The sequence below is a fragment of the Hemitrygon akajei genome, chromosome 14 (assembly GCF_048418815.1).
Source record: "Hemitrygon akajei chromosome 14, sHemAka1.3, whole genome shotgun sequence".
Taxonomy (NCBI): Eukaryota; Metazoa; Chordata; class Chondrichthyes; order Myliobatiformes; family Dasyatidae; genus Hemitrygon; species Hemitrygon akajei.
The window spans coordinates 19560293-19585874 of NC_133137.1; the positions used below are offsets into that span (position 1 = coordinate 19560293).

The window sequence follows — 25582 nt, forward strand, 5'->3', positions numbered from 1 at the left end:
TGAAGTGGCAGGTGACCCATCAACTAACTGTTAACACTAGCGTGTATAGATCCTTTAGTTTTGTAAAAATTGTTTTTGTGGCTAAATATTCAAGGATGCCTTTTGCTGAGACCCAAGAATAGAAGTAAGCTTATCAAGAACATTGTGCACTCAATTGCCTTCTGGAGGGAGGACTTGAATGAGGCATTCGAGTGCTCCCTCAATGGAGGCATTTTCCTGATGCAGGTGTCTTGGACTGGATTCCACAGCAGTACTATGCATTTGAAAATCATTTTTTTTGGGCTAGAGTAATGGAAAATATAAGAGCCACTTAATCAACCTTTTGAGCTTTCCTGAAGTGTTAACGTTCAATTTCTTAATGCAGAATGTATTGGAGATGGAGGCGAAGATGGACCAGTTACGAGCATTAGTGGAGGCTGCTGACAGAGAGAAGGTGGAGCTTTTAAACCAACTGGAGGAAGAAAAAAGGTACTAAGTGCTAAGATAATGTATGAAGTAAGTTATAATACAGATGAAAAATTGTAAAATGAAACATATGGAGCCACATTGTTATCTTGTAGTGTTACGTACCCCATAACTGGGTCACTTACCAGCAAAGATAGAGAGGTCCGTTGAAGTCTAATGGTACTATTTTTAACAGTATTTATTGATTAAAAATACAGAAAAATAATATCAATGCAAACATACAGATAATATACGTCGTCAATACTAAATCTAAAAGCGCGGGTATAATAATAATCAATAAGAAATAGCTCTATCGTTGTCTAGGGGATAATGTATTGTCCGATGGAAATATAAAAGTCACTCAAGTTCATTTAGGCTGCAGCTTTTGGTTGGAGAGAGAGACTGAGTTTAGAACTTGCCCGTTTTCCTTTCTATGATATCGATCCTTCGAAATGTCGTCGGTGTCCTTTTCCTTTTAGCTAAGCCGTCTTCCATGGTAAGGCCTCAATCCCGGGCAACGGGAAAGGACACACGTGGACCTCCCACCAGCTGTCGCTATTAAACGCTGTCACGGGATTTCTAGCATTTCTCTGGTGCGCCTGAAAGGGGTTGTTCCCCAGACCCTCTTTTATCCTTACTCACGGGGTCTCAGATGTCAATCAGGTTGGGAGGATGCCATCCCCCCCCCAACCAGCCCACGTTGCTCATTCCTTGAGGACGTCGATGAATAGCACAGTACTCAATACACAATTCCGTCTCCAAGAGACAATGGCCGTTTCCCGTGGCTTTGTATCGTTGAGGAGCCAGGATATTCCAAACCCCCTGTGGATTCTGCGTCTCTCTCTCTCTCATTTCCTGGGTCTCCTGACCTGAATTAATAGCGATCTTGCGATTCTCAAAAAGGAGGGGGCTACTTTATACCCTTCGGTCCCTCAGAGTTGGGGCGCAGGCGTAACAGTAGAAAAGCACAGCGTAGTTTGATGTGTGCCAACTAGAAATCAAGTTATTTTTGAGTTGGAATTGGCTTATCATTGTCACATGTACCTGGTGCAATAAAAAGCTTGTCTTACATACTGTTCATACAGATTAATTCAAGGTAAATCAATAACAAAGAATAACCTTCTCTACAGAGAAGGTGGAATGCAGATAAACAATGAGGTGCAAGGTCATAGCGAGTTAGAATATGAAGTTACTGGTCCACCTTATTGTACTAGAGATCCATTCAATAGCCTTATAACAGCAGAGTAGAAGCTATCCTTGAGCCTGATGGTACTTGCTTCAAGCTTTTATATCTTCTGCCCAGTGGGAGAGGGGAGAAGAAGAGATTGTCTGGGTGGATGGAATATTTGATTATGCCAGTTGCTTTACTGAGGCAGTGAGAATTATAGACTGGTTTCCATGATGTACTGAGCTGAGCCCACCACTTTCAAGACACAATACATAAGTGTAAAGGAGAACAAAATAATTGTTACTCCATATCCATTGCAGCACAAAGAAAGCACAATAAGATAAAGAACACAATAAATAAAATAGCTTGTATACATTGATTGTATATCCATAAAGTGACTCTAAGCGCAAAGTATCAGAACATAAAGTGAACGTAAAGTAGTTGTGGTGCGGTGTGTGGAGAGGTGGAAATGTTGATCAGCCTCACTGCTTGGAGAAAGTGACTGTTTTTGAGTCTGGTGGGCTGGTGTGTATGCAATGTAGCTTTCTCCCTGATGGGAGTGGGACAAACAGTCCATGAGCAGGTTGGGTGGAATCCTTCATAATGTTATTGGCACTTTTTTCTGTATATATGTTCTTGATGGCAGGTAGGCTGGTGCCAGTGATGCGTTGGACAGTTTTCACTACCCATTATAGAGCCTTCCTATCCGCCACAGTGCAGTTTCCATTCCATGTAATGATGCAGCATGTTAGGAAGCTCTCTACTGCGCATGTCTAGAAGAATGTGAATATAGATTGCATTGTCCAGCTCTCTTCAGCTTCTCTGGAGTTTCTTGCAGTTTCAGACAGAGCAGTTGCCATATCAAGCCATGATGCGGACAAATAGGATGCATTCTATGCTGCGTCGATTTAAAAATTGGTAAGGGTTGACAGGAAAATGCCAAATTTCCTTAACCTCTTGAAGAAGTAAAGGTATTGTTGAGCTTTGTTGGCCGTGGTATCTACATGGTTGGATCAGGGCAAGATGGATGGTATCTGCTATAGATCTGTTTCAGCAATAGGTGAACTGGAATGGATTGAGGTTGTCTGTGAGGCTGGAGTTAATGTGAGCCATGACCAGCTTCTTGAAACACTTCACGATCATAATGTCAGAGCCATTAGGTGGTAGTAATTAAGGTCTTGAGCTTAACCTTATAGTTTTACCGCAGTACCTATCTAATATATTCTGTATATAAAATGAGAAAAGTTTGTATTTTAAGCAGTGTTTCTTCCTTTTATTAAAGGCCATCAGCCAGTGACAATTTTTCTGCCTAATGGTATTTCATTTTTCTCAAGAATTACTTCTATTTTACCAACAGAAAAGTGGAAGATCTTCAGTTCCGTGTAGAGGAAGAGTCCATTACCAAAGGTGACTTAGAGGTAATAATTCCCTGGATTTTCCGAGATCATAAACAAGAAAAACCATTACCATTCTGTCTGGTAACTTGCATGTAACAAAACATGTTTGCATCTAAATACTTAAAAACCAGGGAATAACGATACTGAATAAGTTTTTCAACACCTTTTGGTATAAAAGGGATGAGAGGCTGTGAACAGTTCACACTAGTAGCTGAAGACTGCTGATCAATGGAGAACCTGAGCTTAAATCTCTAAGCATTCCAAATTATGATTGGGTGATTTGGTTATTCGGCATGGCGCTTTGGCTATGTGGTTGCAGTGGTGGCAAAAATTTCTTGATTAATTAACAGTTATGACCTTATGCCCACAACAAATATTTCAATTTTAAATTATTAACATCATTGTGTTCAATTATGGATGAAAGTTTATTCTGTATGTGTTTAACAAGTTCTATTACTGCTTGAAAATTGCTTTACATTTAATTTGGATATATTCAAATATTTGAGAATCACATAAATAAGTGAACTATGCATATAAAACTGGCAGTTCTTGGTCTATTGAATCAAAATTAGTTCAACTTTAAGTTTTTAAAGTAGTTGTAGCATTTTTTAATCTCACAGTTATTCATTATGTAATAACCAATTCATGAAAAAATCACAAATGTGAGGGAAGAAATAAGAGCTTTAGGCCGCCTTTGATCGGAACTTTTACCAAATACTGAAAGACCGTTTGAGTTCAAGTTGAGTGCAGCAACTTGTATTCAGGAATGGATTTAGGTAATGAGTTAAGACAACATACACAAATAGTCTTGCCTCTTATTCTTGAGTTCTTCAAAACTATTAACCAATGAGAGCTATCTAATTGATTTAGTTAAAATTTAAGGTGTAATACAGTTTTGGATGCAAATTTCTAAATGTGCAGGCACTACACTAGAATGGAGTATTTATAATCAGTTTGAAGAAAGCCTTAGTGAGTCAAATGGTATATAGACAAACAAAAGGTTTGGTGTTTAAAGATCTGTAAGTGTGTGAATCAAAAATTTTATTATTTCTATGCAGTTTAAACTATTTTCCATGTGGTTTAAAGAAAACAAGAATAATATTTGCATGAAGAGGAGACCCGACATTTAACATTAGACACTTTATCGTGTTCAGCATGTCAGCACAAGTCCAGAATGTTTACCAGATCATTGGAATTTATAGTAGAGTGTAAGATTCAGTTCCCAGTACCCAAGTCAGGCAATGGGAAGAAAGTTCTTTAAGCCTACCCCTGCACCATTTCTTCTGGTCTGTAGCCCTGTAGATGGTGGTATTTCAAGTGCTCATTCATTTACTTGTTAAATGAGAGAGGTTTTGCCTCCACCTCCTTTTCACATGGAATTCCTTTTTCCTTCACTCTTTAGAAGATTTTTCCACAACCCCCTCTAATCTTCCTATCAGCCCTCTTAAATCTATGGCTCTTGGTTAATGACCTCTCTGTTGCAGGAAATAGATCCTACCTATTCACTGTGTCTCAATTTAAAGTCTCAGCTTTCTTTGTGCTGAAGAAAACTTTGAACCTGGTAATCCCCTTATCAATCCGCTCTATATCCTCTCCAGTGTTATCTTCTTATGTGATATACAGAACAATAAAGTATTCCTGCTGTGGCCCAACAAGGATTTTTCATTGCTCCTGTTCATAAGTTCTATATCTCGCACAATAATGAATAATTTAAATTCTTTCAGGCACCCTCAACACAGATGACCATTTTTGGACTCTTAGCAGGGTCTATTCTTTCCTTTGTTGTCCTTCTGTCTTCTGTGTATTACGTAAACTAATTGGAATGTTTCTTGATTTAGCTTTCTAATATTTTTCATGGACGTTCTTTACCTCCCTAATTTTGTTTTTAATTTCATCATAGCACACTCTAGCCCTACTGCAAACCTGAGTTGATGAATTTGTGAAGTGTTTTTGTTTTGTTTTTTTCCTCCTTTTGTACAATATGCAATCTAACATCCAGGGAAACTTGGATTTGGGTGTCTCACTCTTTTCCTTAGTAAGACATATTTACACATGTTCCTTCCAGCCGACCAGCTCCATTCCTATATAACCAAGTCCAAAGTGTACCCTTTAAACCAGCAGTGTGCTAAATGAAACTGAATTTAGTAAGTTCAAATCAAATAACTATCATAGAATTGTTATAAGAAACAGAAATGGGCAAAATGAAGTGTGAGGAACTCTTCAACCAAATCCTGCCAGTTTTATCTGAAACTTTGGATGTCTTCAAAGATAGTGCTGTTTAAATGCGGTAATTCTAATATAAGGATGGTTCTGCCATTGGATAGAAAAGTGGTGATTGCTTTTGGATCATCAATGTAAAAAGTGATACTACCTACAAGGTAATGGTCAGAATTTAACTACAAAATATAAAATATATTTGGCAAGCTATGTTTAAAGCATACCTAACATATTGCTAATCTAGTACAGGAATTTGGGCAATCCCTGGGGTCTCAAATTCAAATGCAAATGAATTTCATATTTTAGTAACTAATGCATTCCTGTATCATGCAGAAACATGTATTTTACCTCTTCCAATGTCTCTGCTGATTAATCCTACAAGTTCCTGGACAACACCAACCAGTAAAATTCTTGTTTTGATTCACAAACAACGCAGCAGTAACTCATCACAGCAAAAGAATAAATTAGCTGCAGCTTACATTTTGCACTTGGCCGATTCGCATTTTGGTCTGGTTATCCTCCTAAAGTAGACAAGTGTAAATGATGAGGATTGATACAGGGGTTGAAGTGCTTTTCCCAGTCAGGTTGCAGCTGATGCATATTCTTGTAGGAATCTGAATAATGGAAAACAAATTAGGCACTGGAAATATGCTTCTGGATCCACGTTCTTTAAGGAGGAAATTATTGCAGGAAAGGAAAGAATAAAATCATCGAGAAAACAGTGTGCACTTGTGCGTTGCAGTGTTTCTTGAAATGTAGATTAAAGCAAAATGGATTGGTTGGTATAGGGGTGATTTCTTTTTAGTCTGGTAGTGTAATCTTCAGAGTGATGCTAAGTGGGGATAAATGTATGCAAGGATTATAGCAACTTTTCTACTGTTTCCTCATTAAAATTAGATTAAAAGGAAGTGGCGTGTAGAAGACAGGTGAAGACATCCAATGTTTAAGCAATCTCTAATTTGAGTAACCCAAAATACTGCTTAAAACCAAATACCAGAACTAACTGCAGTAACTGTTTTCTCAGCATTGACTGTGCATGTTGCTTTCACAGCTGCAAAGAATGAAATGCATTATCTATGATGATGAATAACTGCTGTAAACCCCTCTTATTGGTTTATAACTAGTTTTGCTATTACTGTTTGACTGTACTTAAAACGACAGTCCTGAGCAGCAATTGATGTAGGCAGGCTAGTCAGTATCTTGCTTATTTTTAAAAGATAGCTTTCATAGGCATCAAAGGAAAATTATCCATGGCGGTTTAAGTTTTATACAACACTTGGATTTTGATTTGTTTACTCACAGTGAAACTTTAAAACACATTCATGCATTTCATGAGGCCAATCTACATAGTTAATTCTGACACCTGTGAGATTTGATTTAGTGATCAACAAGTCTTTTCCTGCTAAACCTGCCACTCCACATTTTTGCTGCAGCTTTAGAAACTGGACAGCTGTGGAGAAAGATTATAACAAAGAGAAAATATTCTGCTGTTTAATCTGAATTTCCTGCCTGCATCTATATTTGACCAAATTATTTCATGTAAATGGAGGCAAAAATATCTCTTAAACACCATATTTACTCACCAAATTAACATCACATTTACACAGAAATGTGAATGTTGACTAAGATCAAATATTATTTAAAGGCTGCAAAATGTTTTATGATTCCCCCATTGTTATTCAAGGTTTTCATCAAATGTGGGTCTTTTCACCCTTTTTTTTTTTTGCAGCCAGTAGCTTTCCATTAGGAATTATTCAGAACCCAGATTTTTGTTATATTTATTTAAATTATATAATGTTGATTTTGAAATTAAACTGATAAACTTAATCACTTGTTTGGATTGAGGCCACCATCATTTCAAAATCTGAAGGTTTTCCTTAGCACTTTTTATACTTCTCAAAATTCACCTGAAGCAGATGTTAATTGTGCTGATTGAATCTACATTGCTTCATTGGACATTGCCAGTGTTGACTACCTTTTCAGTTCTAGTGTTCTGAATTCCTGTTCATATCCAGCAATATCAGGCATCAGCAGACCTTACATTTTCCCTCTGAGAAAAGCTTAGCATGAAATTATGAATATTTGAAAAGCATTCTAAGTGATTGAACATCCTTGAAATTCATTTGCGTTACTTTGTGCTGCCAAAATATATTTAATCAATCAAATTCTCTTGAGCCATATATTTCTTTCATTAACATGCCAATTTAATCTGAACCATCATTTTGATATATCAGATTGTGTAAATTCAATAAAGAAATGTGTGTCCAGTGTTTCATTTTGTATGTACATCAGATTATATGGAAAGCTAATGGATTTAAATGTAATGACTCAGAAAGATTGCTAGACGTAGAACTGATTAAAAGTGAAAAATAATTTCAGACTATTTTGTGAGATTCGTTGCACTTTAACGTTGAAGTGAAGGAGCTGCCATTGTTCTTTTGAAAATCTTGACACTTACTCTTGTTCCTTTTGTACTATAATATCCATTGTGGAATTAAACTATAGTCAAATTATCCTTTTCTCACTAAAAATTAAACTAGCCATCAGCCATTTATATTGACTTAAGGCCTTTGGATGGGTCCAAGCAAGCCCTTTAAAGATCTAAATATTCAATTTTATCACAGATACTGTAATTTAGTTCCTTCATAATTGTGCAACGTAACCTTGCGTAGTAATCCTTGTATTTGATACCGAAGCATCATTTGAAAGGATGGCTGAAGTAGTTGCTGTTCAAGCCCATCTAGATTGGTCACTATTGGAATTTTTGTTAATCATCTTTCAGGCAGTCCCCTTGTGTGCATCTAGACTAAAAATACAATCATGAATCCCTTTTTCAAAATCTGCCAAAACTAGCTAATTAAAACAAACCAATATGATTTTGTAATGACCCCACAAGTTATGTAAGATTACCGTTTCTCAGTAATACACATGGATAACCAACTCCAAACCGAAGTGCAATGAAGATCTGTTGCATTTTTTTTGAATGCATGATGAGAAATTCACTTTAGTTTATGATACAATGTAGTCACAATCGAATTACTTAAAATATACATCAGTACAGGAAATTCCAAGGAAAAAATATTTTGAAGGATTTTGTGTTTTGCTCTTGATTTACTCTTAGGATATTTTATTGTTTTAAGGTATAAATCCTGTTTCTGAATAGTTAGACCGATGTTTCAAAATACAGAAGTACAAGGGGTTTACAGTAGTAAACTAAAATTTAAATATTAACTGTTCTGATTTGAACAATACTGATATTAAACTGTACACTGACTGCATGAAACTTTTGAATCTGCCTTTTTAAACTGTATTTCTTTTAATTGTTTCTCATTTATCCTTGCCAGTATATACTTCTGATACCATTTTCCATTAAGCATTTCTGTTTGCTTCCAAATTATTTCTCTGTCCAATTTATCCTTTGCTTTCCTAACTGTTATAAAAGGCAGAAGGTGCTGGTGGATAAGCCTGCATGTGGCTCCCTCCTGTCGTGCTGGCATGTGATGGTGGCACTGGTGTGTTCTCTTCCTCTCCCTTTTTACTAACAGACGCAGACCAAACTGGAGCATGCCCGCATTAAGGAGCTTGAACAGAGCCTGCTCTTTGAAAAGACCAAAGCTGAAAAACTCCAGAGGGAGTTAGAAGACACTAGGGTAATGGATTTCACAGTTTCAATGAGCTCCATTCAATTATCAGCATGTACCCAAAATGGATATAAGTTGCTAACATTAACATTGTTGTATCAGTTTATCCCTGCAAGAGACATTTACCACTTAGCTAAGGACATTTTAAAAATTATTTATATGTATTGTAGAATGAGATTTTGCTGTGTGTGTCTTTAAAGAATTTTTTTGCTTTTCTGGTATGTTACTTGTTGATATCTGCTTACTCCAAGCCCTGCCTTAAATGAGGAGGCTAACTGACTGTGTGCTCACAAACAATCAACAAAGGGAACTTTTTGTGAGAGATCTTCCAGGTTAATATCCTTCAATTTTCTGACTCTTTCTCAGAAAAGTGCTTCCACACTGCAACTTGCAGAAGACATAGCTGATCGCAATTGTTAATAGGTGCAGTCCCACATTCTACCACTGGGTGGTGCATTATGTCAGAGTATCACTGTGATAAGTGTCATCTTTATGGTTGATTACATTTGGACAATGATAAATATATATATTAATTCAGTTCAGGAAATAAAATATATTTTAAAGATTAAGATGACTCTATAAGTCAATACCTTTTTTTGGAAGATGAGTATCATCTCCAAAGAAATGTGAAGGGAAACTGTTTCCTTGAATTGTGATCTAGTTCCAACAGTTAGTTTCATGTGGTGCACCTACGACCCTATGTTGCACTATTTTCAAACCAGATTGATCTGGCAATGCATTTTTATTTTGATATGTTTCTTCTTTTTAACCTTGGTCACCCGTTTTAACTGATCGCGCCAGGCATTCCACAGTAACAGTAAAAAGCTGACTGATGCTTTGTGGTTTTCTGCAGTTTTGTTCCTCTCCCTGGCCAGTGCTATTAAGGTGAATTAGATTGCTCAAATGTTCTATAACCTTTCTATTTACATGATCATATCATTTAACTCCATAAACTCAACCTTCTCTGCTCCTGTAAAAGCCCATCTTGTGCTGAAACACTCAAATTGGACATCCCAGTAACCCATTACCATAACATAATTCAGGCAAATCTTGTTACCCATCACACTGTGGTTGTTGGCCTATACTTCCATTACATTGACACCATGAATAGAAAGTTCTTATCCTTGTCTTACATGGTCTTATCTAACCCTATGTGCCCTCAAACAGCACAACAGTGCTTTGAGAATTTAAGATCTCCCTACTTTAGCGGCTTTTACATTGACCTCTACTTTTCCCCTCGTTATTGGCAGCAATGCCTTCAGCTGTCTAGACTGTAAGCTGTGGAAATCTGTTTCATCCACTCCTGTCTGTCTCTCTCCTCCTTGAATAACCTCTTAAAATCTAGCTCTTTGATTAAAGCCTTCAGTCCAACCAGCAAAAGTCTCTTACCTCAGCTACAATATGTTGCAGCTAATAAATGCATTTCTGCTTGGCATTGTCACTACACCAAAGCATGAAAAAAAATGTTTGAGAGAAAAGTTTCTGGATCTGGTAGAAATTGGCACACAATTCATCTTGGGTGAAACTTGAATGTGTACAGCTGTACAAAATACTAATATTGTATGAGCTTCATTGATGTTTTGCAATTACTTGACAATATAAACTATAACACTTCAAAGTAGAATTAGTTATTGAAAATAATTAAATATACAATTAAGATTTTAAATGTTAGCAGCAATTTCTTTTTCATCCTAATTTTTTTACTTTATCAAAGCTGTTTGTTTTCATGGATCCTATTCAAGATGGAAACTCCTGCTTGCAATTCAACACAAACTCTTTCATGCACAAAATGGCTGATTTTTGCCTTTTCATATAAGTGACTTCAGCTATGGTGTTTAACCATTGGTCAAATTGAAATCTCTTTCAAAAGTTACATTATTTAATCCTTTCTGTTTCCAGTATTGTTGAGTTGGTGAGTGTTTGTTATTACTGATTTATAATGTACTCCAGGCTGCAAAGAGCTCATCAAAGGAAAGAAATGAAAGTAAGAGTGAACAGGATGTCCAAATTATGAAATGTTTCCAACAGTTTTAAAATTCAAACTGAATTTTGGTGCAGTAGAGTATAAACTCAACATAAATCTCGAAATAGATTTAGTATAGGAAGTTTCTTCCAACCATGTTAAATGTAAGAAAGGCTTTTTAACAAAATAATTAGTACTCTCACCTGAGTGATCATCAGATACGGAGCGAGTTTGATGATTAAGTGGTTGTGGAGCCATGGCATAGCATACACTGATGAGGTGCAAGTGGGGATGGGGAGTGGTTCGGGTGAAAGTACTAAGTATGGAGCATTTGAAAGAGCAGCAAAAGGCCATTTCTCCCAAACTGCAAGAAATGTTCAGGCTGTTAACAAAGCCCAGCCATCTTCAGTTGTATTATCAATGATCCTGCTCCTATCATATGGTCAGGAGTTGAAATCTTTGCTGGTTTTACAATGTTCAATTCAATTTACAATTTAGCAAATGAAGCAGGAACCTATGTCTCCATTTAGTGAAACTTCATGCATGTGCTATTAAGAGGTTCATAACGTTCATGCCAGACATTGACATCCCCCACAAGAAAGAGTCTGGGCTCCCTATATTTGATTTGAGAATACATCACCATTCCTTCATTGTTAACCCATCACCAGAACAACAAGCTTTCAAGAGGATGGTTCACACTACCACCTCATAACACTTAGGAATGGGCTTTACATCTGAGAGGAAAAAATAGTAAGAATATACTGCATCATAATTTGCTTTTATTTCCTCCCCATTCCTCCTGAAAGCACTTTGGATAGGATATAATGGCACTTTATCCAAGTGACAATCTCTCATCCACATTCTCATGGTGATAATATGTAATCTAGAATACACAAGTTTGCACATATTTCAGCTTTAGCAAAAAAAAAACAGAAATACACAGAGCAGAAACTTTGGATTTCTTTATTTTTAATTAACCCCTTCAAAATTCTGAGGCACTATGGCATGTTCATTGTTACTGCTAGGATCAATTCGTTCAGCAAAGACTGGGAATATATTTCTTTTTTGGTTGAATATGTTTATAGGAAAAATCTTATCATCCCACTAGAGTAACAAGCTCGGTAAGTTTTTTTAAAAAACTGTATATATGGATCTTGTTTTGTTATTTTATGCATTTTAATGTAACCCACACTAAGGCAAATATAGCAAAGGTACCAAAGGGTATCAGTGGCCATGGAATTTCATGGAAACATGAAACACACCACCCACACCTTCTAACACACTCTTTTCTCCTGGGGATTGTGAAGCTTTGGTTTAGTGCAATTCTATAACCATCAATAGCCCTCTGGTACTTTTCCCACATTCCCGTTTTTCATGTGTCCCAGCAGTGAAGCCCAGATGCCTTTTGGGTATTACATCCAACCCATTTGTGTTGTCAGTCAGATTTTGTATTCGTTTTCACTGCTGAGTGCTAAAAAGTGAGGGTTTATCTGAATTTTTGGTCCCAATCAAGCTGCATGCTGTTTGAATTAATGTACGGTAGTTCCACATTATTCTTTTTCCACACATCTACTGATTTATGTTCTACATTAAACTTAAAAATGTATTTGTTAAAGCCTATTGAGCCTACTGGCCAATATGAACCTTTGATTATATGGTAAAGCTATTGAATAACATAGTAATTTGTATAATGAAAATGAATAACGTTAAAATGGTTTTAGCTTTTTTAATATTGTAAGGAAATTAAGGAGTGTATATTTCATTTTGTTAAATTTGTGTTTCATGGTGGGGGGGATTGTACTTCAGGTGGCTACTGTGTCTGAGAAGTCACGGATTATGGAGTTAGAAAGGGATCTAGCATCGCGCACAAAAGAAGTCTCAGAGCTTCAACAAAGACTTGTGAGCATTGACGTTTCTGGTAATGTGGAGAGTGCTCCTTTGTTGGAAGAAATATCTTGTTTGCAAGATAAGCTTGCAACATTGAACAAAGAACATCAAAGTGAACTTAAGACATTGAAAGAAAAACTTGAAACCTCAGAGGAAGATCACCAAAAGGTACTTCAACTGCAGGCTGCAACTGAAAAGGTTTCTGAGGAGAACGTGACTCTCAAGTCCAAATTGGATCAAGCCACTAATGAAAACTCAGAGGTGGTTAGTCTGTGGAAAAGGAAGCTAGAGTCTGCAATAGAGTCTCATCAGCAAGCCATGCAGGAACTCAAGTCTTCCTTCAGTAAAGGAGCAGATTCCCAAACTACAGAGCTTCTAGAGCTGAAGAGTAATTTAGAAAAGCTGAAAGCCGACCATCAATTGGAACTTGAGAATATTAAAATTCAGCAAGATAATGAAAAGTCAACCTATCTAAAAGAAACTGAAGATTTACAATCTCGGCTATCAGAAATCACTTCAGAAAAGGAAAAGGATATCGATAATCTCAAGTCACAACTGGAATATACTACAAATCAGCACTTGGTAGAAATGGAAGAAACTTTGACAAAGCTACAGGAAACCAAAGACAAGTTACAGGAATTGCAAGTTTTGCAGTCTAAGAGCAACGAACAGGCACAAATTGTTGAGGAATTAACAGCAAAACTAGCAGCAGCAGAACAAAAGGTGATGGATTATGAATTGCTACATGAAGCTGAAGCACAAGAAAGAGAAAAGATCAAAAGACTTGAAGAGAAGCTTGCAGCTGTTGAGTCAGAGTTGAAAATCCGTGAATCTTTAAAGCTTTCTGAAGAGAACAAGGTTAGTATATGCTTTTCCATCTTTTATTCAAAAGTCATCTATTAAATTGAGGGTTAGAATGATTGAAACTTGTAGTTTTTTGTTTATTTTGTGCATTTAGTGTAGCTGGAAAGATGTTTCCTTAAACATAAGTTTAAGTGCATATTTTCTTCAAAAGTAAAGGCATAATCCAAAAGCTAAGCTTTTGTTCAATTTGATTTGGATTTAAAAATTGATGAATCAAAAAAAGCACTAATTATTCAGGCTTTTGCATGCATACTTATACTAAATGCAAGCCAGTTTAAATTCTCAACTATATTGCATTAATATGGTTTCATTATGCATACTTCTGAAGATTTCATTATTGCACACATCTGAAGATTTGCTTCCTTTAGTTATTATAATTTTGAGTAATTTGTGTATATTGATTTAGTACAGTTGTTATCAAAAAGAAGATTACGTTAATCAAAGTTCCTATAATAAAAGTAGTAAATGCTTGAGCAAATCAGGCAGTATAACAAAATTACCATTTGTTATTGATCTTTTGTTAAAACAAGCTAGAGATTTAAAATACTTCAATGAAGTACAGATGAAAGAAAGAATGGCAGGAGAAATTAAAATTAGAGCATAAAAACAAGGAGCTGTCAGCCACTTAGCCCTTCAAACCTGCTCCATGCTTCGTTAAGTTCGTGATTTTCCTTCTGCAGTGCCATTTTGTGCCACTTTCCCTATCGCATCCTTCAATTCCCATAATTCCAGAAAAGTATTGATTTCTGCTCTGAATTAACTCAATTATTTGGCGTCCACAGTAATCGAGGTAGAGAATTCCCAAAATTCAGCACTGCCCACATGACAAAAAGCAATTTTTTGTCAATCATTTCAATCCTAAGGACAGTTCCTTTTTCAGAGATCATGACCCCAATTCTAGACTCCTCGGCCAGGGGAAAATCCACTCTGCATTCACTACACTGAGCCATGTCAGAATGAAGTAGGTTTCAATAAGGAAATCCCCTCTTGGAACCAGGCTAGTGAATCTTTGATGCACTCCCTTTACACATGGTATATATATTTTTAAATAAAGAAATCAAAAGGTGCAGATTTAAAGTCCTCATATAATTGCAATGAGCCAATGCTATTCCTGTATTCAAATCCTCTTGTAATAAAGGCCAAAATCCCTTTGCTCTTCCCTAATCATTAATGGATGTAGAGGTCCCTTTGAACATCAACATTCTCTCACCACTTAAAATAAATCGTCTTTGTTTTGTGCACCAAAATGATAGAGCTTTTCTGTATAATTAGTGTTCACAATGGAGAAGTGTCAAGAGAGAGGCAACATTGAAATAGACATTTTGGCCTATCCAGTCTGTGTTGTCCATCAACCACCTATTTATACTAATCCTATTTTATTCTCCCTGGGTTTTAATCAACATCCACTCACATTCTGTCGCTCGCCGACACGCTGGGGGCAGGTCACAGTGACTGATTCACCAGTGTGCAATGTGAGAAAGCCAGGAGCACCCACAGGAAACGAGCAGTCACGGGGGGGAATGTGCAAACTCCACAAAGACATCACTGTTGGGCTCAAATTCTGCCCTGTGTTCGTTTTGGAAGAGAGACAACCAACACCTGATTATAGTGAAACGTGGCTTTATTGCAGAATCGTAACTGGCACAGCGAGTACACGAAGTCGCTGGAGAAGGCGCGTTCTGCCTTCCCCTTACATTCTACTCTTATTTATACCCCCTTTCCCCATTCCAACCCCTCGCTACACATATTTGGTAAGGCCGAACTTTGTTGTACATATTAGGTAATATCGGGCACTTGTGTCCCCCTTATTGGCCCGATGCCATTCACTCACGAGTTACCTGTTTCTTTTGTTTATTGAATCGCGTGACACTAGCAGTTTCGGTGTAGCGGAATCCCCAGTTTCGCTTCCTCCCTCCCTTGTACTCCTGTCTCCTAATATCACGTGAGCCACTCCTGACCTGTAGTGGCAGTCTCAAATTAACCCTAACATTAACCCTAACAATCACCCAGGGTCAGGATTCAACCTGGTTCTCTGGCAGTATAAGGAAGCATCTCTACTAGCTGCATACCAGTGATGTAGACAGTAAAATCTATTTAAGGAATACCAGACTGACCAACACTTAAACCTGTCTCAATTTGATCTGTTTCTGACTTAAGTTCATTAGGCTGAGCTGGCTGCTTGTATCGAGTTTTGATCTTGTATCCTCTCACGTTGTATTCCTAGGTTCAGTTCATGCTATCAAACCATCTCTGGATCCCTCTTCATACTCACTTTCTGGTTCTTTGTTCAGTTATAATTGTAGGTTCCATGCTCACGTGCACATGGACACAGTGTTGTTCAGTACATATTATTAACTTTAATTTGTTTTCTTGTGATTTTCTGACTGTTTTCAATGTCCGATCTCAGTCACGCATCTCGTCCGTAGTTCACACACTACTGATTCGTAATCACTTGTCTAATCAAAGCTGGGATTTCCACTTGTACTGCTGTCCCTGCCTGTTTCTTGTTTATCATATTTAGCCCAATGTCCTTCCTTCCATTTGGAGCTGTCTTTGTTCGTTCTATTTGTCCCTGTCTGGCCTCAATGACTTGTTCTGCTGTCTCTTGCTACATTTCTTTTGTAATTGTCCCTAATTTGTAATAACAGCATTAGGGAAGTATTCATTTCTCCACCTGCTTGATTAACAAAGTTTGCATTCAGGTGACAGCTGAATTCCTATAGACCCACGCCGAAGCAACCTTACTATACACACAGCAAGGTACAAAAATACAACTGCAGATGCTGTGGATCAAAGAATACGTACACAACGCTGGAAGAACTCAGCAGGTCAGGCAGCATCCATGAGAAAAGAGTTTCTCACGGATGCTGCCTGACCTGCTGAGTTCTTCCAGCGTTGTGTACGTACACACAGCAAGGTAATGGGAGACCACACTGGGACAAAATTCAGCAGGGAAATGCATCCTTATTGGAGAGATCTTGCCAATTTGAAATTTATATCTCCACAGATAGTACTTCATCTTCTGCTGATTTGCTGTGCTTTCTCTTTTTTCAGATTTTCAGGGCCAGTTGTATTTTGGCTTTGTATTTGTTCTGGTTAACTCCTTTCTTGTTAGGCGCCAGTCTGTTTGAGAGATAAATGGTTACAGTATTTAGAATGGGTAAACTATTCTAAAGTTATTGTACTTTCTGTAGCTATTTCGTATGAGATAGGTAGGGCTGTAGGATGGTAAAATCCAGACCTTTAACATTTCTGTATTAGCTATTTATTCACTAGCTCTCCATTATCAAATTGTTTCATGCTACATATTTGCTTGTGATTTATTGATTTATCCAGACTTTTCATTTACATATGTTCCATTTTTGTAAATTAAAGTTGCAGTATTCAAGACAAAATTTTTGATCTTTATTAAGGAAACGGTTTAATGTGTGAAAAAAATTTTAAATGAGATTTGGAGAAAAATTTCTTGGATTTTTAGTCAACAATATTGATGTTGACCAGCTTTAAACATTAACAAATTACATATACGTAATTTAATGTAATAAGACATTGATTTTTTTAAAATTATATTGATGTCTGATGCATAAATCTATGGAAAAAGTTGTAATGTTGAAAAGATCAAAAAATTGAGCTGATGGAGGAATTCAGCAGATCAGGTAGCATCTGTGGATTCCAGCATCTGCAGCCTCTTGTGTCTCAGTTATATAGATCTTTTTATGCTTGCCATATGTTCAGTCTCTTCAATGACTCTGATTGGTTTAAAAATTTCAATCTGTTCTTTTGCATATTGCAGCTTTAAATGTTCTTTTGCATATTGCAGTTTTTTTTTGAGAATTGTTTTCTTTACCTAATGTTTCAATACATTTATTCCTTTTGCTTTTTTTTTTGTTGCAATGAATTTGCGTGCTTGTTACTAGGTTATTGATTTGGCCAAACAGCTCGAGGAACAACATCAGTCATTTGTTAATCTGAACCAAAGTTTGACTGTAGTGAGCCAGGATAAACAAACTTTAGAGCAACAACTGCAGACCATGGTAAGTGGTTCACTGCACCTTAAGTTATGTAATACAAGGTCTATTTGAGGCAGGATTGAGATACTTTGCATAAGGTGGGTGTAATCTGAATTGTTAACATAATCAAATATGAATAGTTTGTAGCTGACAAATTTTTCTGTTAGTTTTAGTGTTTGGTTAAATAATTTGAACAATGTAGTGTATAACTACATTAAAAGTTTATTGTGGTATTAGCTCCTAAAATGCTTTTTGTCTGTAGTAAAAAAAATAGTTAACAATATGTGAATTTTGACAGTGGACTATTGGTGAAAATGTCATACCTAGTTGCTCAAAACAAAATTGGATCAGGAGTAAAATTTTCCATCTATTTTCAGTGGTTAGAAATAATCAAATCATAAGATCATTGCAGTGTGATTAGATTAAACATTACTATATAAAGTAACTTTAAAACCTTGGCAATCTTTTTTTTAAATTTCCTATGATCTTGAACAGTAAAAGAATGCTCTGAGATTAATTGACTGTTGAAATCTGTTTAAAATGATTTTTCATGCACTTTCAGAAAGAAAAGTTTGATGGAGCATCAGAAGCGCAGTACAAATTGCAGCAAACATTAGAAGGTAACTTGAAAGTTTAGTAAAATGAGCCTGTGCTGTAATGAACAGCATTAGTAATGGTGCCTGGAATTAATTAAAATGAATATGGCATATGGAGGAAAGCAGTGAGATACATAGAATAGTACAGCACATTACAGGCCCTTCGGCCCACAATGTTGTGCCAACCCTTAAACCCTGCCTCCTATATAACCCACCACCTTAAATTTTTCTAGTGTATCTGCCTCCACCACTGACTCAGGCAGTGCATTCCACGTACCAACCACTCTCTGAGTAAAAAACCTTCCTCTGTTATCCCCCTTGAACTTCCCTCCCCTTACCTTAAAGCCATGTCCTCTTGTATTGAGCAGTGGTACCCTGGGGAAGAGGCGCTGGCCTCTAGAAAAAGTTTAAAAGTAAGCTTATTATCTCTCTATAAATATATAGGGTAGATGCGATAAATGAAGTTCTAAATGGGATGAGGCTAAATATGAGAGATGAAAGAACACTATACAAGTACCCAGTCTAACAAATCTGCTAGTTTTAATGTGCAAATGGAGGGACCCTGATAAGCATTCAAATGGTATTTAAGTGATGTCAGCATGAGAAACAAGGTAACTAAAGTGGAGGAAAAGTTTAATATTTAGAATTTATAAACTAATTGTAAAGACAAACTGTCTAAGATCTGCAAGTGACATTGTCATTTTAAAACTCTTTTACAAAAGATCTCAATATCTAGAGATGGTCTAGACAAAAATCACTGAAATACTAGTGCAGAAAACTATTGATGCTTACTAAATGGGAGATAAGAAAGTAGATCTTTTTAATAAGGGGGAAAAACAATTTTAAAAGGGATTAGTGAAAATTTGGGATTCTGGGCCACAACTTTTGTATTTTTGTTAACAAAAGATTTAGTTTGGTTTTTAAAAGATGACTATTTTATGGACTTCATAAGCAAGAAGAAAAGTAGAAATGGATTTTTCAGTTTTTGCTATATTTAATATGGTTGTATGCTTCTGTGATCCTGTGCTGGGAAGCATTGTTAGTCAGTGATTGCATCCTGAAATGTCTAGCCACTACAGCAAGCTTTGACTCTAAATTTGCGATATAAGATTTGTTGTGGGATAGCATGCTCAACATCATTGTACTTGCTCTCAGATTGAGAAAGTTAGTTTCTGGAAAGTAGAATATCATCCAGTATCACAAATCACCATGATAAGTGTAATATTGGTGTGGCTAAATTATACTGATATTGCTTGAAACTTTGAGAAGGGCAATGATTAACCCCCAGATGTTTGGCCTAAAGTAGTATTTTAAAATGTTAATCTGTTATTTTATACATTTTAAAATATTTTCTTGATTAGAAACACTCACCAAGCTCCTTGCAAAAGAAGAGCAAAACACTTCACTTTCATCTGAGGTAGCAGAGCTCAAATCTCAGCTTTCTGGTAAGTTATTTTCTGAAATACACTGAGGATTAATTTCTGATGTGTTTATTTTCTTGCAGGTAGTTTGCATCTTTGCTCTGGATTGGGTATTCAACCATTTAGAAATTCGGCAGCCATTTAGAAAATGGTTTAACCAGTGAGTGGTTAAGATGTGTATGTACTGTAGAAGTGATAGTAGAGCAGATTCAATTGTTTCTGAAAAATAATTTACAAGGTTGTAGAGGTACTGGGACAAGTGGAATTGTTCTTGCAGAGAAGTGGTACAGACTTTATGGGCCATAGAATTCTTTGATTTTGTAAATGAACCCAAGGAAAGAATGGTGAATGTTGTTCACTTACTTCAGTATAATCCCGTATCATTTTAGCATCTGGAACTTTGAATGCAAATTAGGTTTCAATTTCCTCTTATCAAATCTGGAGATATTCTCCTTATGGATTGGTGAAACTTGACCTAGATTGTGTATTCTGGTGTAGGAATGAATAATTCAGGTCGCAATCAGTTCAGAAGTCTGAACTTTCCACTACGTATCAGCTAGATGAACTTGACATCTTCATGGTACTTCAGACCTTTTATCTTCATTTTCTTTGACAAGTGAAACAAACAGGCCTTTGCAACGTTATACATGATTTTTAAAAAAGACAAATTAGTCTGTGTGATATGCATTGATCACTGGTAAGGTAACCAATTGTTGCCCATTGCTAACGATCCTTAATGTGTATAGTGAGCCGCCTATTTGAACTGCTGTGGTGAAGGTGCTCCCACCATGCTATTTGAATACAATGTCTAAAAGTTTAAAGCCAGCGATAATCAAGGACCAGTTGTATATTTTCAAGTCAGAATTGAAGAACATCTTGCAGTTAGTCATGTTCCCTTGTAAGTGATTGGGGGAGATCATGGATTTGAATGAAACTCTGAGGAAGAGAGTGGGGAAAGATTCAGAGGTATGTTGGATGCTTTTGAAAGGGGTAGATTGGGAGGAGAGAGAAAAGGGACAGAGGGGAGCAATGTGCAAGAAATTGGAGAATTCAGTGATTGTTCCATTTGCCATTATGGTTAGATGTTATTGACAAGGGGAGCAATGAGGGTGAACTGCTGGTTCACATTGCAAGCAGGTGAATATACAAATTCACAAAGGCAAATGGAACTAAATTAAAGAGCTGAGTTATTGGATACGTTATCGCCAGTAATAAAATAACTGGGCTCAGAACACATGCATTCTTACGAGTCAAACACTCTCTTTTATTTTACCTGTGCACAAGGAGAAGTGTGAGCCTCTGTCACCCATAAGTCTGAACAGAAACCTGCTATTTTTATACAAAATAGGCTTATCAGTTACGGATATTTGACCATTTGGTAAATTACATTTGAATTCCTTACTTGCAAGAACAATCACCACTCACAATAGAGCTTTTAAAAGTCAATAGAAACTTCAAGCTGACAATCGATGCTGTTTTGACATTAGTAAAAGCAATTGTCACTAGATTGTTGGGTATATTTTATATCCTTCCATTATTCCTGTCCCGTCTGCCTCCTGCATCCCCTATTGTGTAAAGGGACATAATGTTTTAGGATGACCTTTCTAGAAAAGTCTCACTCATCTGGCTTGAGTACACATAGCCACAGTAATCCCCCTGCCTATCTTGTCTGTAATAAGTAGAGATGTTTCCAGCAGTCTCACTTGACGACAACTGCCCCGGCTATTCTTGCCTGGATGTTGTCCTACACCCTTGCCCTACTACAGCTCAAATTCAAATATTGTAGAAACACTTTGTGTTATTGATAGTGTTTACAAGTATTTGAGAATTGCTCATTTCTGTGGTGCCATTGAAAAATAAGTATAACTTTATTTTGAAAGTCTGCCATTTTAATCTCCCAAAATATTTGCAAATTTGGTTGAGTTCTAAAAGTATTTTGATTCTATATATTTGTATATCTTTTTGAATGAACTCAGTTCTAATCAAGTTTATTATCGTTTGCGCTTTTGTCCATGATGGATTTTTCTTTTGTTAGCTACGGAAAGAAGAATTAAAGTTGAGAAGGAAAAGGCTGAACAACTAACTGAGGATAAAACCAAACTTGAGGACACCATCTCTGAGATGATGAAATCTTCAGGGGACAACTCTGCCCAGCTTACAAAAATGAATGAAGAGCTGAAACTCAGAGAAAGGTACCTTGAGTGGATGTGATTTCTGTAATATTAATGTCCAACAGAGAATTGCTCTTGATTTGAAAATGCCTTTTAATGCCTTTTAATGTTAAAATGTTCAGATGTATATTCATCTCAAAACTAAACTTGTCTATTTTTTAATGTATTGAATAGTGGAGAATACGTGGATTGTAGTGAATATAAATTATATATTCTGGTTTGTACATATACAGTACTGTGCAAAAGTCTTGGGTACATGCCATTGAGTGCCTAAGACTTTTACACAGTATTCTAGTAATTTTATATATTGCATTCTACTGCTGCTGCGCAAAAATACACATTTCATGACATATGTGAGTGATAAACCTGATTTTGATATGGGTCTCTGTTGTGGACTGAGAGTGGGAAAGGAGCACAGAGAGGGTAATCATGGTTAAGGCAAGGGCAAGGGGTGAGGGGAGCAGGAAGCACCAGAGAGACATTCTGTAATAGTCAATAAGCCAATTGTTTGGAATCAATTGACTTTGCCTGCTCTCTCAGACCTGGATCTGTGCACCTCTGCCACCTGTCCCACATTCCCCCACACACTAGCACTCCACCCACTCATTCTCAGCATCCTTTGCTTCCGCCAGATTTATAAACTCACTGTTCGCTCCACGTTGACAAAAAACAGTACTATGCAAAAGTCTTAGGCATCCAATCTATATATATGTGCACAGTACATATATGTACATATACTATGTACACAGTACATATACTTTTGCACAGTACTATAGTTAGAACGACAATTAGAGGGGCTAAATTAGCATGTGGACGATCATGATGCTGATGGTACTATTCTGTTTTCTGTTCTTTATACAGTAATTTTGTGGATTATCAGTCTTCAGGTATTTTTACTTTTATCGTTGTGTTTAATCCACTAAAACTTTTTCCCCATACTAGGAAGCAGGATGAGCTACAGGAACTACTTCGTCAGTCCACTGAAAAGGTTGCTTATTTGCAGGAAAATTTGGAGCAAGTCACAAATAAAACAGAGCAGATGCAGGCAGAGCAGCAACAGAAGCATCAGAATGAGCTTCAAGCAATAATGGAGAAAATGACAGGCCTGGTAAATGCTGCTACTTGGGCGTTCTTCTAGTATCAGTGTGCCTCCAAAGACGATAATATCCTCTGTAAAGGAATAAAATATGTTAACTCATGAAAAAACACCTCAATTGCTTCACTGATTGTATTGCTTAATGATTATCTCAAGCTGTTATAGATTTACAATTTACAGTAGATAATTTAAGGGGTAGTACAGTATTTTTCATGTTGGATATTTTGTTCTGGTTCATATTCCACAGCATTATACAATGTCTATAAAAAGTACTGTATTCACGCCCCTCTTGGAAGATTTCACGTTTTATTGTTTTACAACATTGAATCACAGTGGATTTAATTTGGCTTTTTTTTTGACACTGATCAACAGTAGAAAGTCTGTCAGGTCAAAGTGAAAGCAGATCTCTACAAAGTGATCTAAACTAAATACAAATATAAAACACAAAATAGATTGCCTTTGTATTCAACCTCTTTAATATGATACACCAAATCATCACTAATACAACCAATTGGTTTTAGAAGTCCCACATAATTAATTAAATGGAGATCACCTGTGTGCAGTCAAAGTGCTTCAATTGATTGTAGTAAATTATACCTGTATCTGGAAGGTCCAGCTGCTGGTGAGTCAGTACCCCGGCAAAAACTGCTCCATGAAGGCAAAAGAATGCTCTCAAGCAACTCCGCAGTCAGGAGATGGATACAAGAAAATTTCCAAGTCACTGAATATCCCTTGGAGTACAGTTAAGTTCAATCATCAAGAAATGGAAAGAATATGGCATGGCTGTAAATCTGCCTAGAGCAGGCCGTCCTGAAAAACTGAATGATTGTGCAAAAAGGGGACTAGCGAGGGAGGCCACCAAGAGACCTATGACAACTTGAAAGAGTTACAAGTTTTAGTAGCTGAGATGGGAGAAACTGCACATACAACATCCATTGCCTGGGTGCTTCACCAATTGTAGCTATATGGAAGAGTAGCAAAGAGAAAGCCAATGTTGCGGGGAATAAAAAAACTCCCATGAAATCTAGGCTAGAATTTGCCAGAAGGCATGTGGGGGATTCTGAAGTCAGCTGGAAGAAGGCTGTATGGTCTGATGAAACCAAACTTAAGCTTTTTGGCCATGAGACTTAAACCATATGTTTGGCATAAGCCAAACACTGCACATCATCAAAAACACACCATCCCTACCATGACGCATGGTGGTGGCTGCATCATGCTGTGGGGATGCTTCACTGCAGCAGGCCCTGGAAGGCTTGTGAAGGTAGGGGGGTAATGCAGCAAAATACAGGGAAATCCTGGAGGAAAACCTGTTGCAGTCTGCAAGAGAACTGCAACTTGGGAGAAGATTTGTTTTCCAGCAGGACAATGACCCCAAGCTTAAAGTCAAAGCTACATAGGAATGGCTTAAGCACAACAAAGTTAATGTCCTGGAGTAGCCTGGAGAGTCCAGACCTCAATCCAATTGAGAATCTTTGGCTGTGCTTGAAAAGGGCTGTCCACTCATAATCCCATGCAGTCTGGCAGAGTTTGAGCAGTTTTGTAAAGAAGAATGGGGAAAAATTGCAGTGTCCAGACGTGCAAAGCTGATAGAGATCTATCCACACAGACTCGATGCTGTAATTGCTGCTAAAGGTACATCTGCTATATACTGACTTGAAGGGAGTGAGTAAGTATACAATCAATTAATTTGTATTTAATAATCGTTTAAAAAAAACAATTTGTAGAGATATGTTTTCACTTCAACCTGAAAGTATCAAAAAGGCCAAATTAAATCCACGGTGATTCAGTGTTGTAATCCAATCAAACATGAAAACTTCCAAGGAGGGGGGGTGAATACTTTTTATTGGCACTGTATATGGCAGAAATTATTTCAGCTGCAAATAATTAGACAAAATTATTCAATAACATCATCTTCTAATTATAAAGTTGTAATAAAAATATTCTGAATTGAAATTTTACTTTTAAATCAATAAAAAAGCTTTTAGTTGCATACTATTTAGAGAAGTTATGTTGGATGTCTAGGAAACATAACAAGAAACGTGACAGCTTCTTGAAGATGGAAGTTTCAAAAATTATTCTTTGTTTATTCCCACAGCAAGAGCAGGTGGAAATGCACAGCACGCACACTAAGGAACTGCAAAGCAACCATGAGAAAGTGGTTTCAGAAATAAATAGGAACAATGATTCTTTGGTGAAGGAGCTCAAGACAAATTTACAGGAAACCAAAGAGGCACTGAAGAGCTCTCAGGAGAAAAATAATCAAAGAGAAGAACTCGTAGAAGAGCTGAAGAGACAGGTGGAACAGGTCCAGGTATTCCTGCACCTATTATATTTGAGTGGTTAATAAAGTGTATTACATTTTTATTGCAGTAGTTGTTGGGGGTTGAAATGGTGAAATGAATAAGCCTTTTGTCGGCATCCTAGGTGTGCTGGGCTCTTTATTGGGGGGCAGGGAGCTTGCAGTTTAATGTGTTTTTTTTCTGATTTGAGACTTCCTGTAGAATGCTATGTATTTTTATATAAAACATTTTAATTAAATGTTAAATACAAAGAGTAAGTTCTGTATTCCTCAGTTGGCTTTTTAGGGCAATTTCAATTGTACATTCTAAACTTAAAATTAAATATCTTGTGAATCAGTAGCAAGTTACTAATATGATGAAGAAAGTTTTGTATCAACTCAAATCATATTTTTTCCCCTTTTGTAATT

General features: G+C 36.8%; 1 protein-coding gene across 5 annotated transcripts in view; it reads left to right on the forward strand.

The window, feature by feature from the left end:
- The window catches only part of clip1a (CAP-GLY domain containing linker protein 1a), a 160354-nt gene that overhangs the window by 77278 nt on the left and 57494 nt on the right, over positions 1-25582 (forward strand). For 4 of the 5 annotated variants that reach the window (XM_073065546.1, XM_073065547.1, XM_073065549.1 and 1 more), the window contains 10 exons: positions 365-468; positions 2970-3030; positions 8772-8876; positions 12637-13575; positions 17499-17615; positions 18154-18211; positions 19549-19632; positions 21644-21800; positions 22722-22887; positions 24971-25186. In XM_073065546.1, the coding sequence (XP_072921647.1) occupies positions 365-468; positions 2970-3030; positions 8772-8876; positions 12637-13575; positions 17499-17615; positions 18154-18211; positions 19549-19632; positions 21644-21800; positions 22722-22887; positions 24971-25186 (2007 nt within the window). The remainder of the gene's footprint in view (positions 1-364; positions 469-2969; positions 3031-8771; positions 8877-12636; positions 13576-17498; positions 17616-18153; positions 18212-19548; positions 19633-21643; positions 21801-22721; positions 22888-24970; positions 25187-25582) is intronic. The other variant, XM_073065550.1, reaches the window with a different exon arrangement.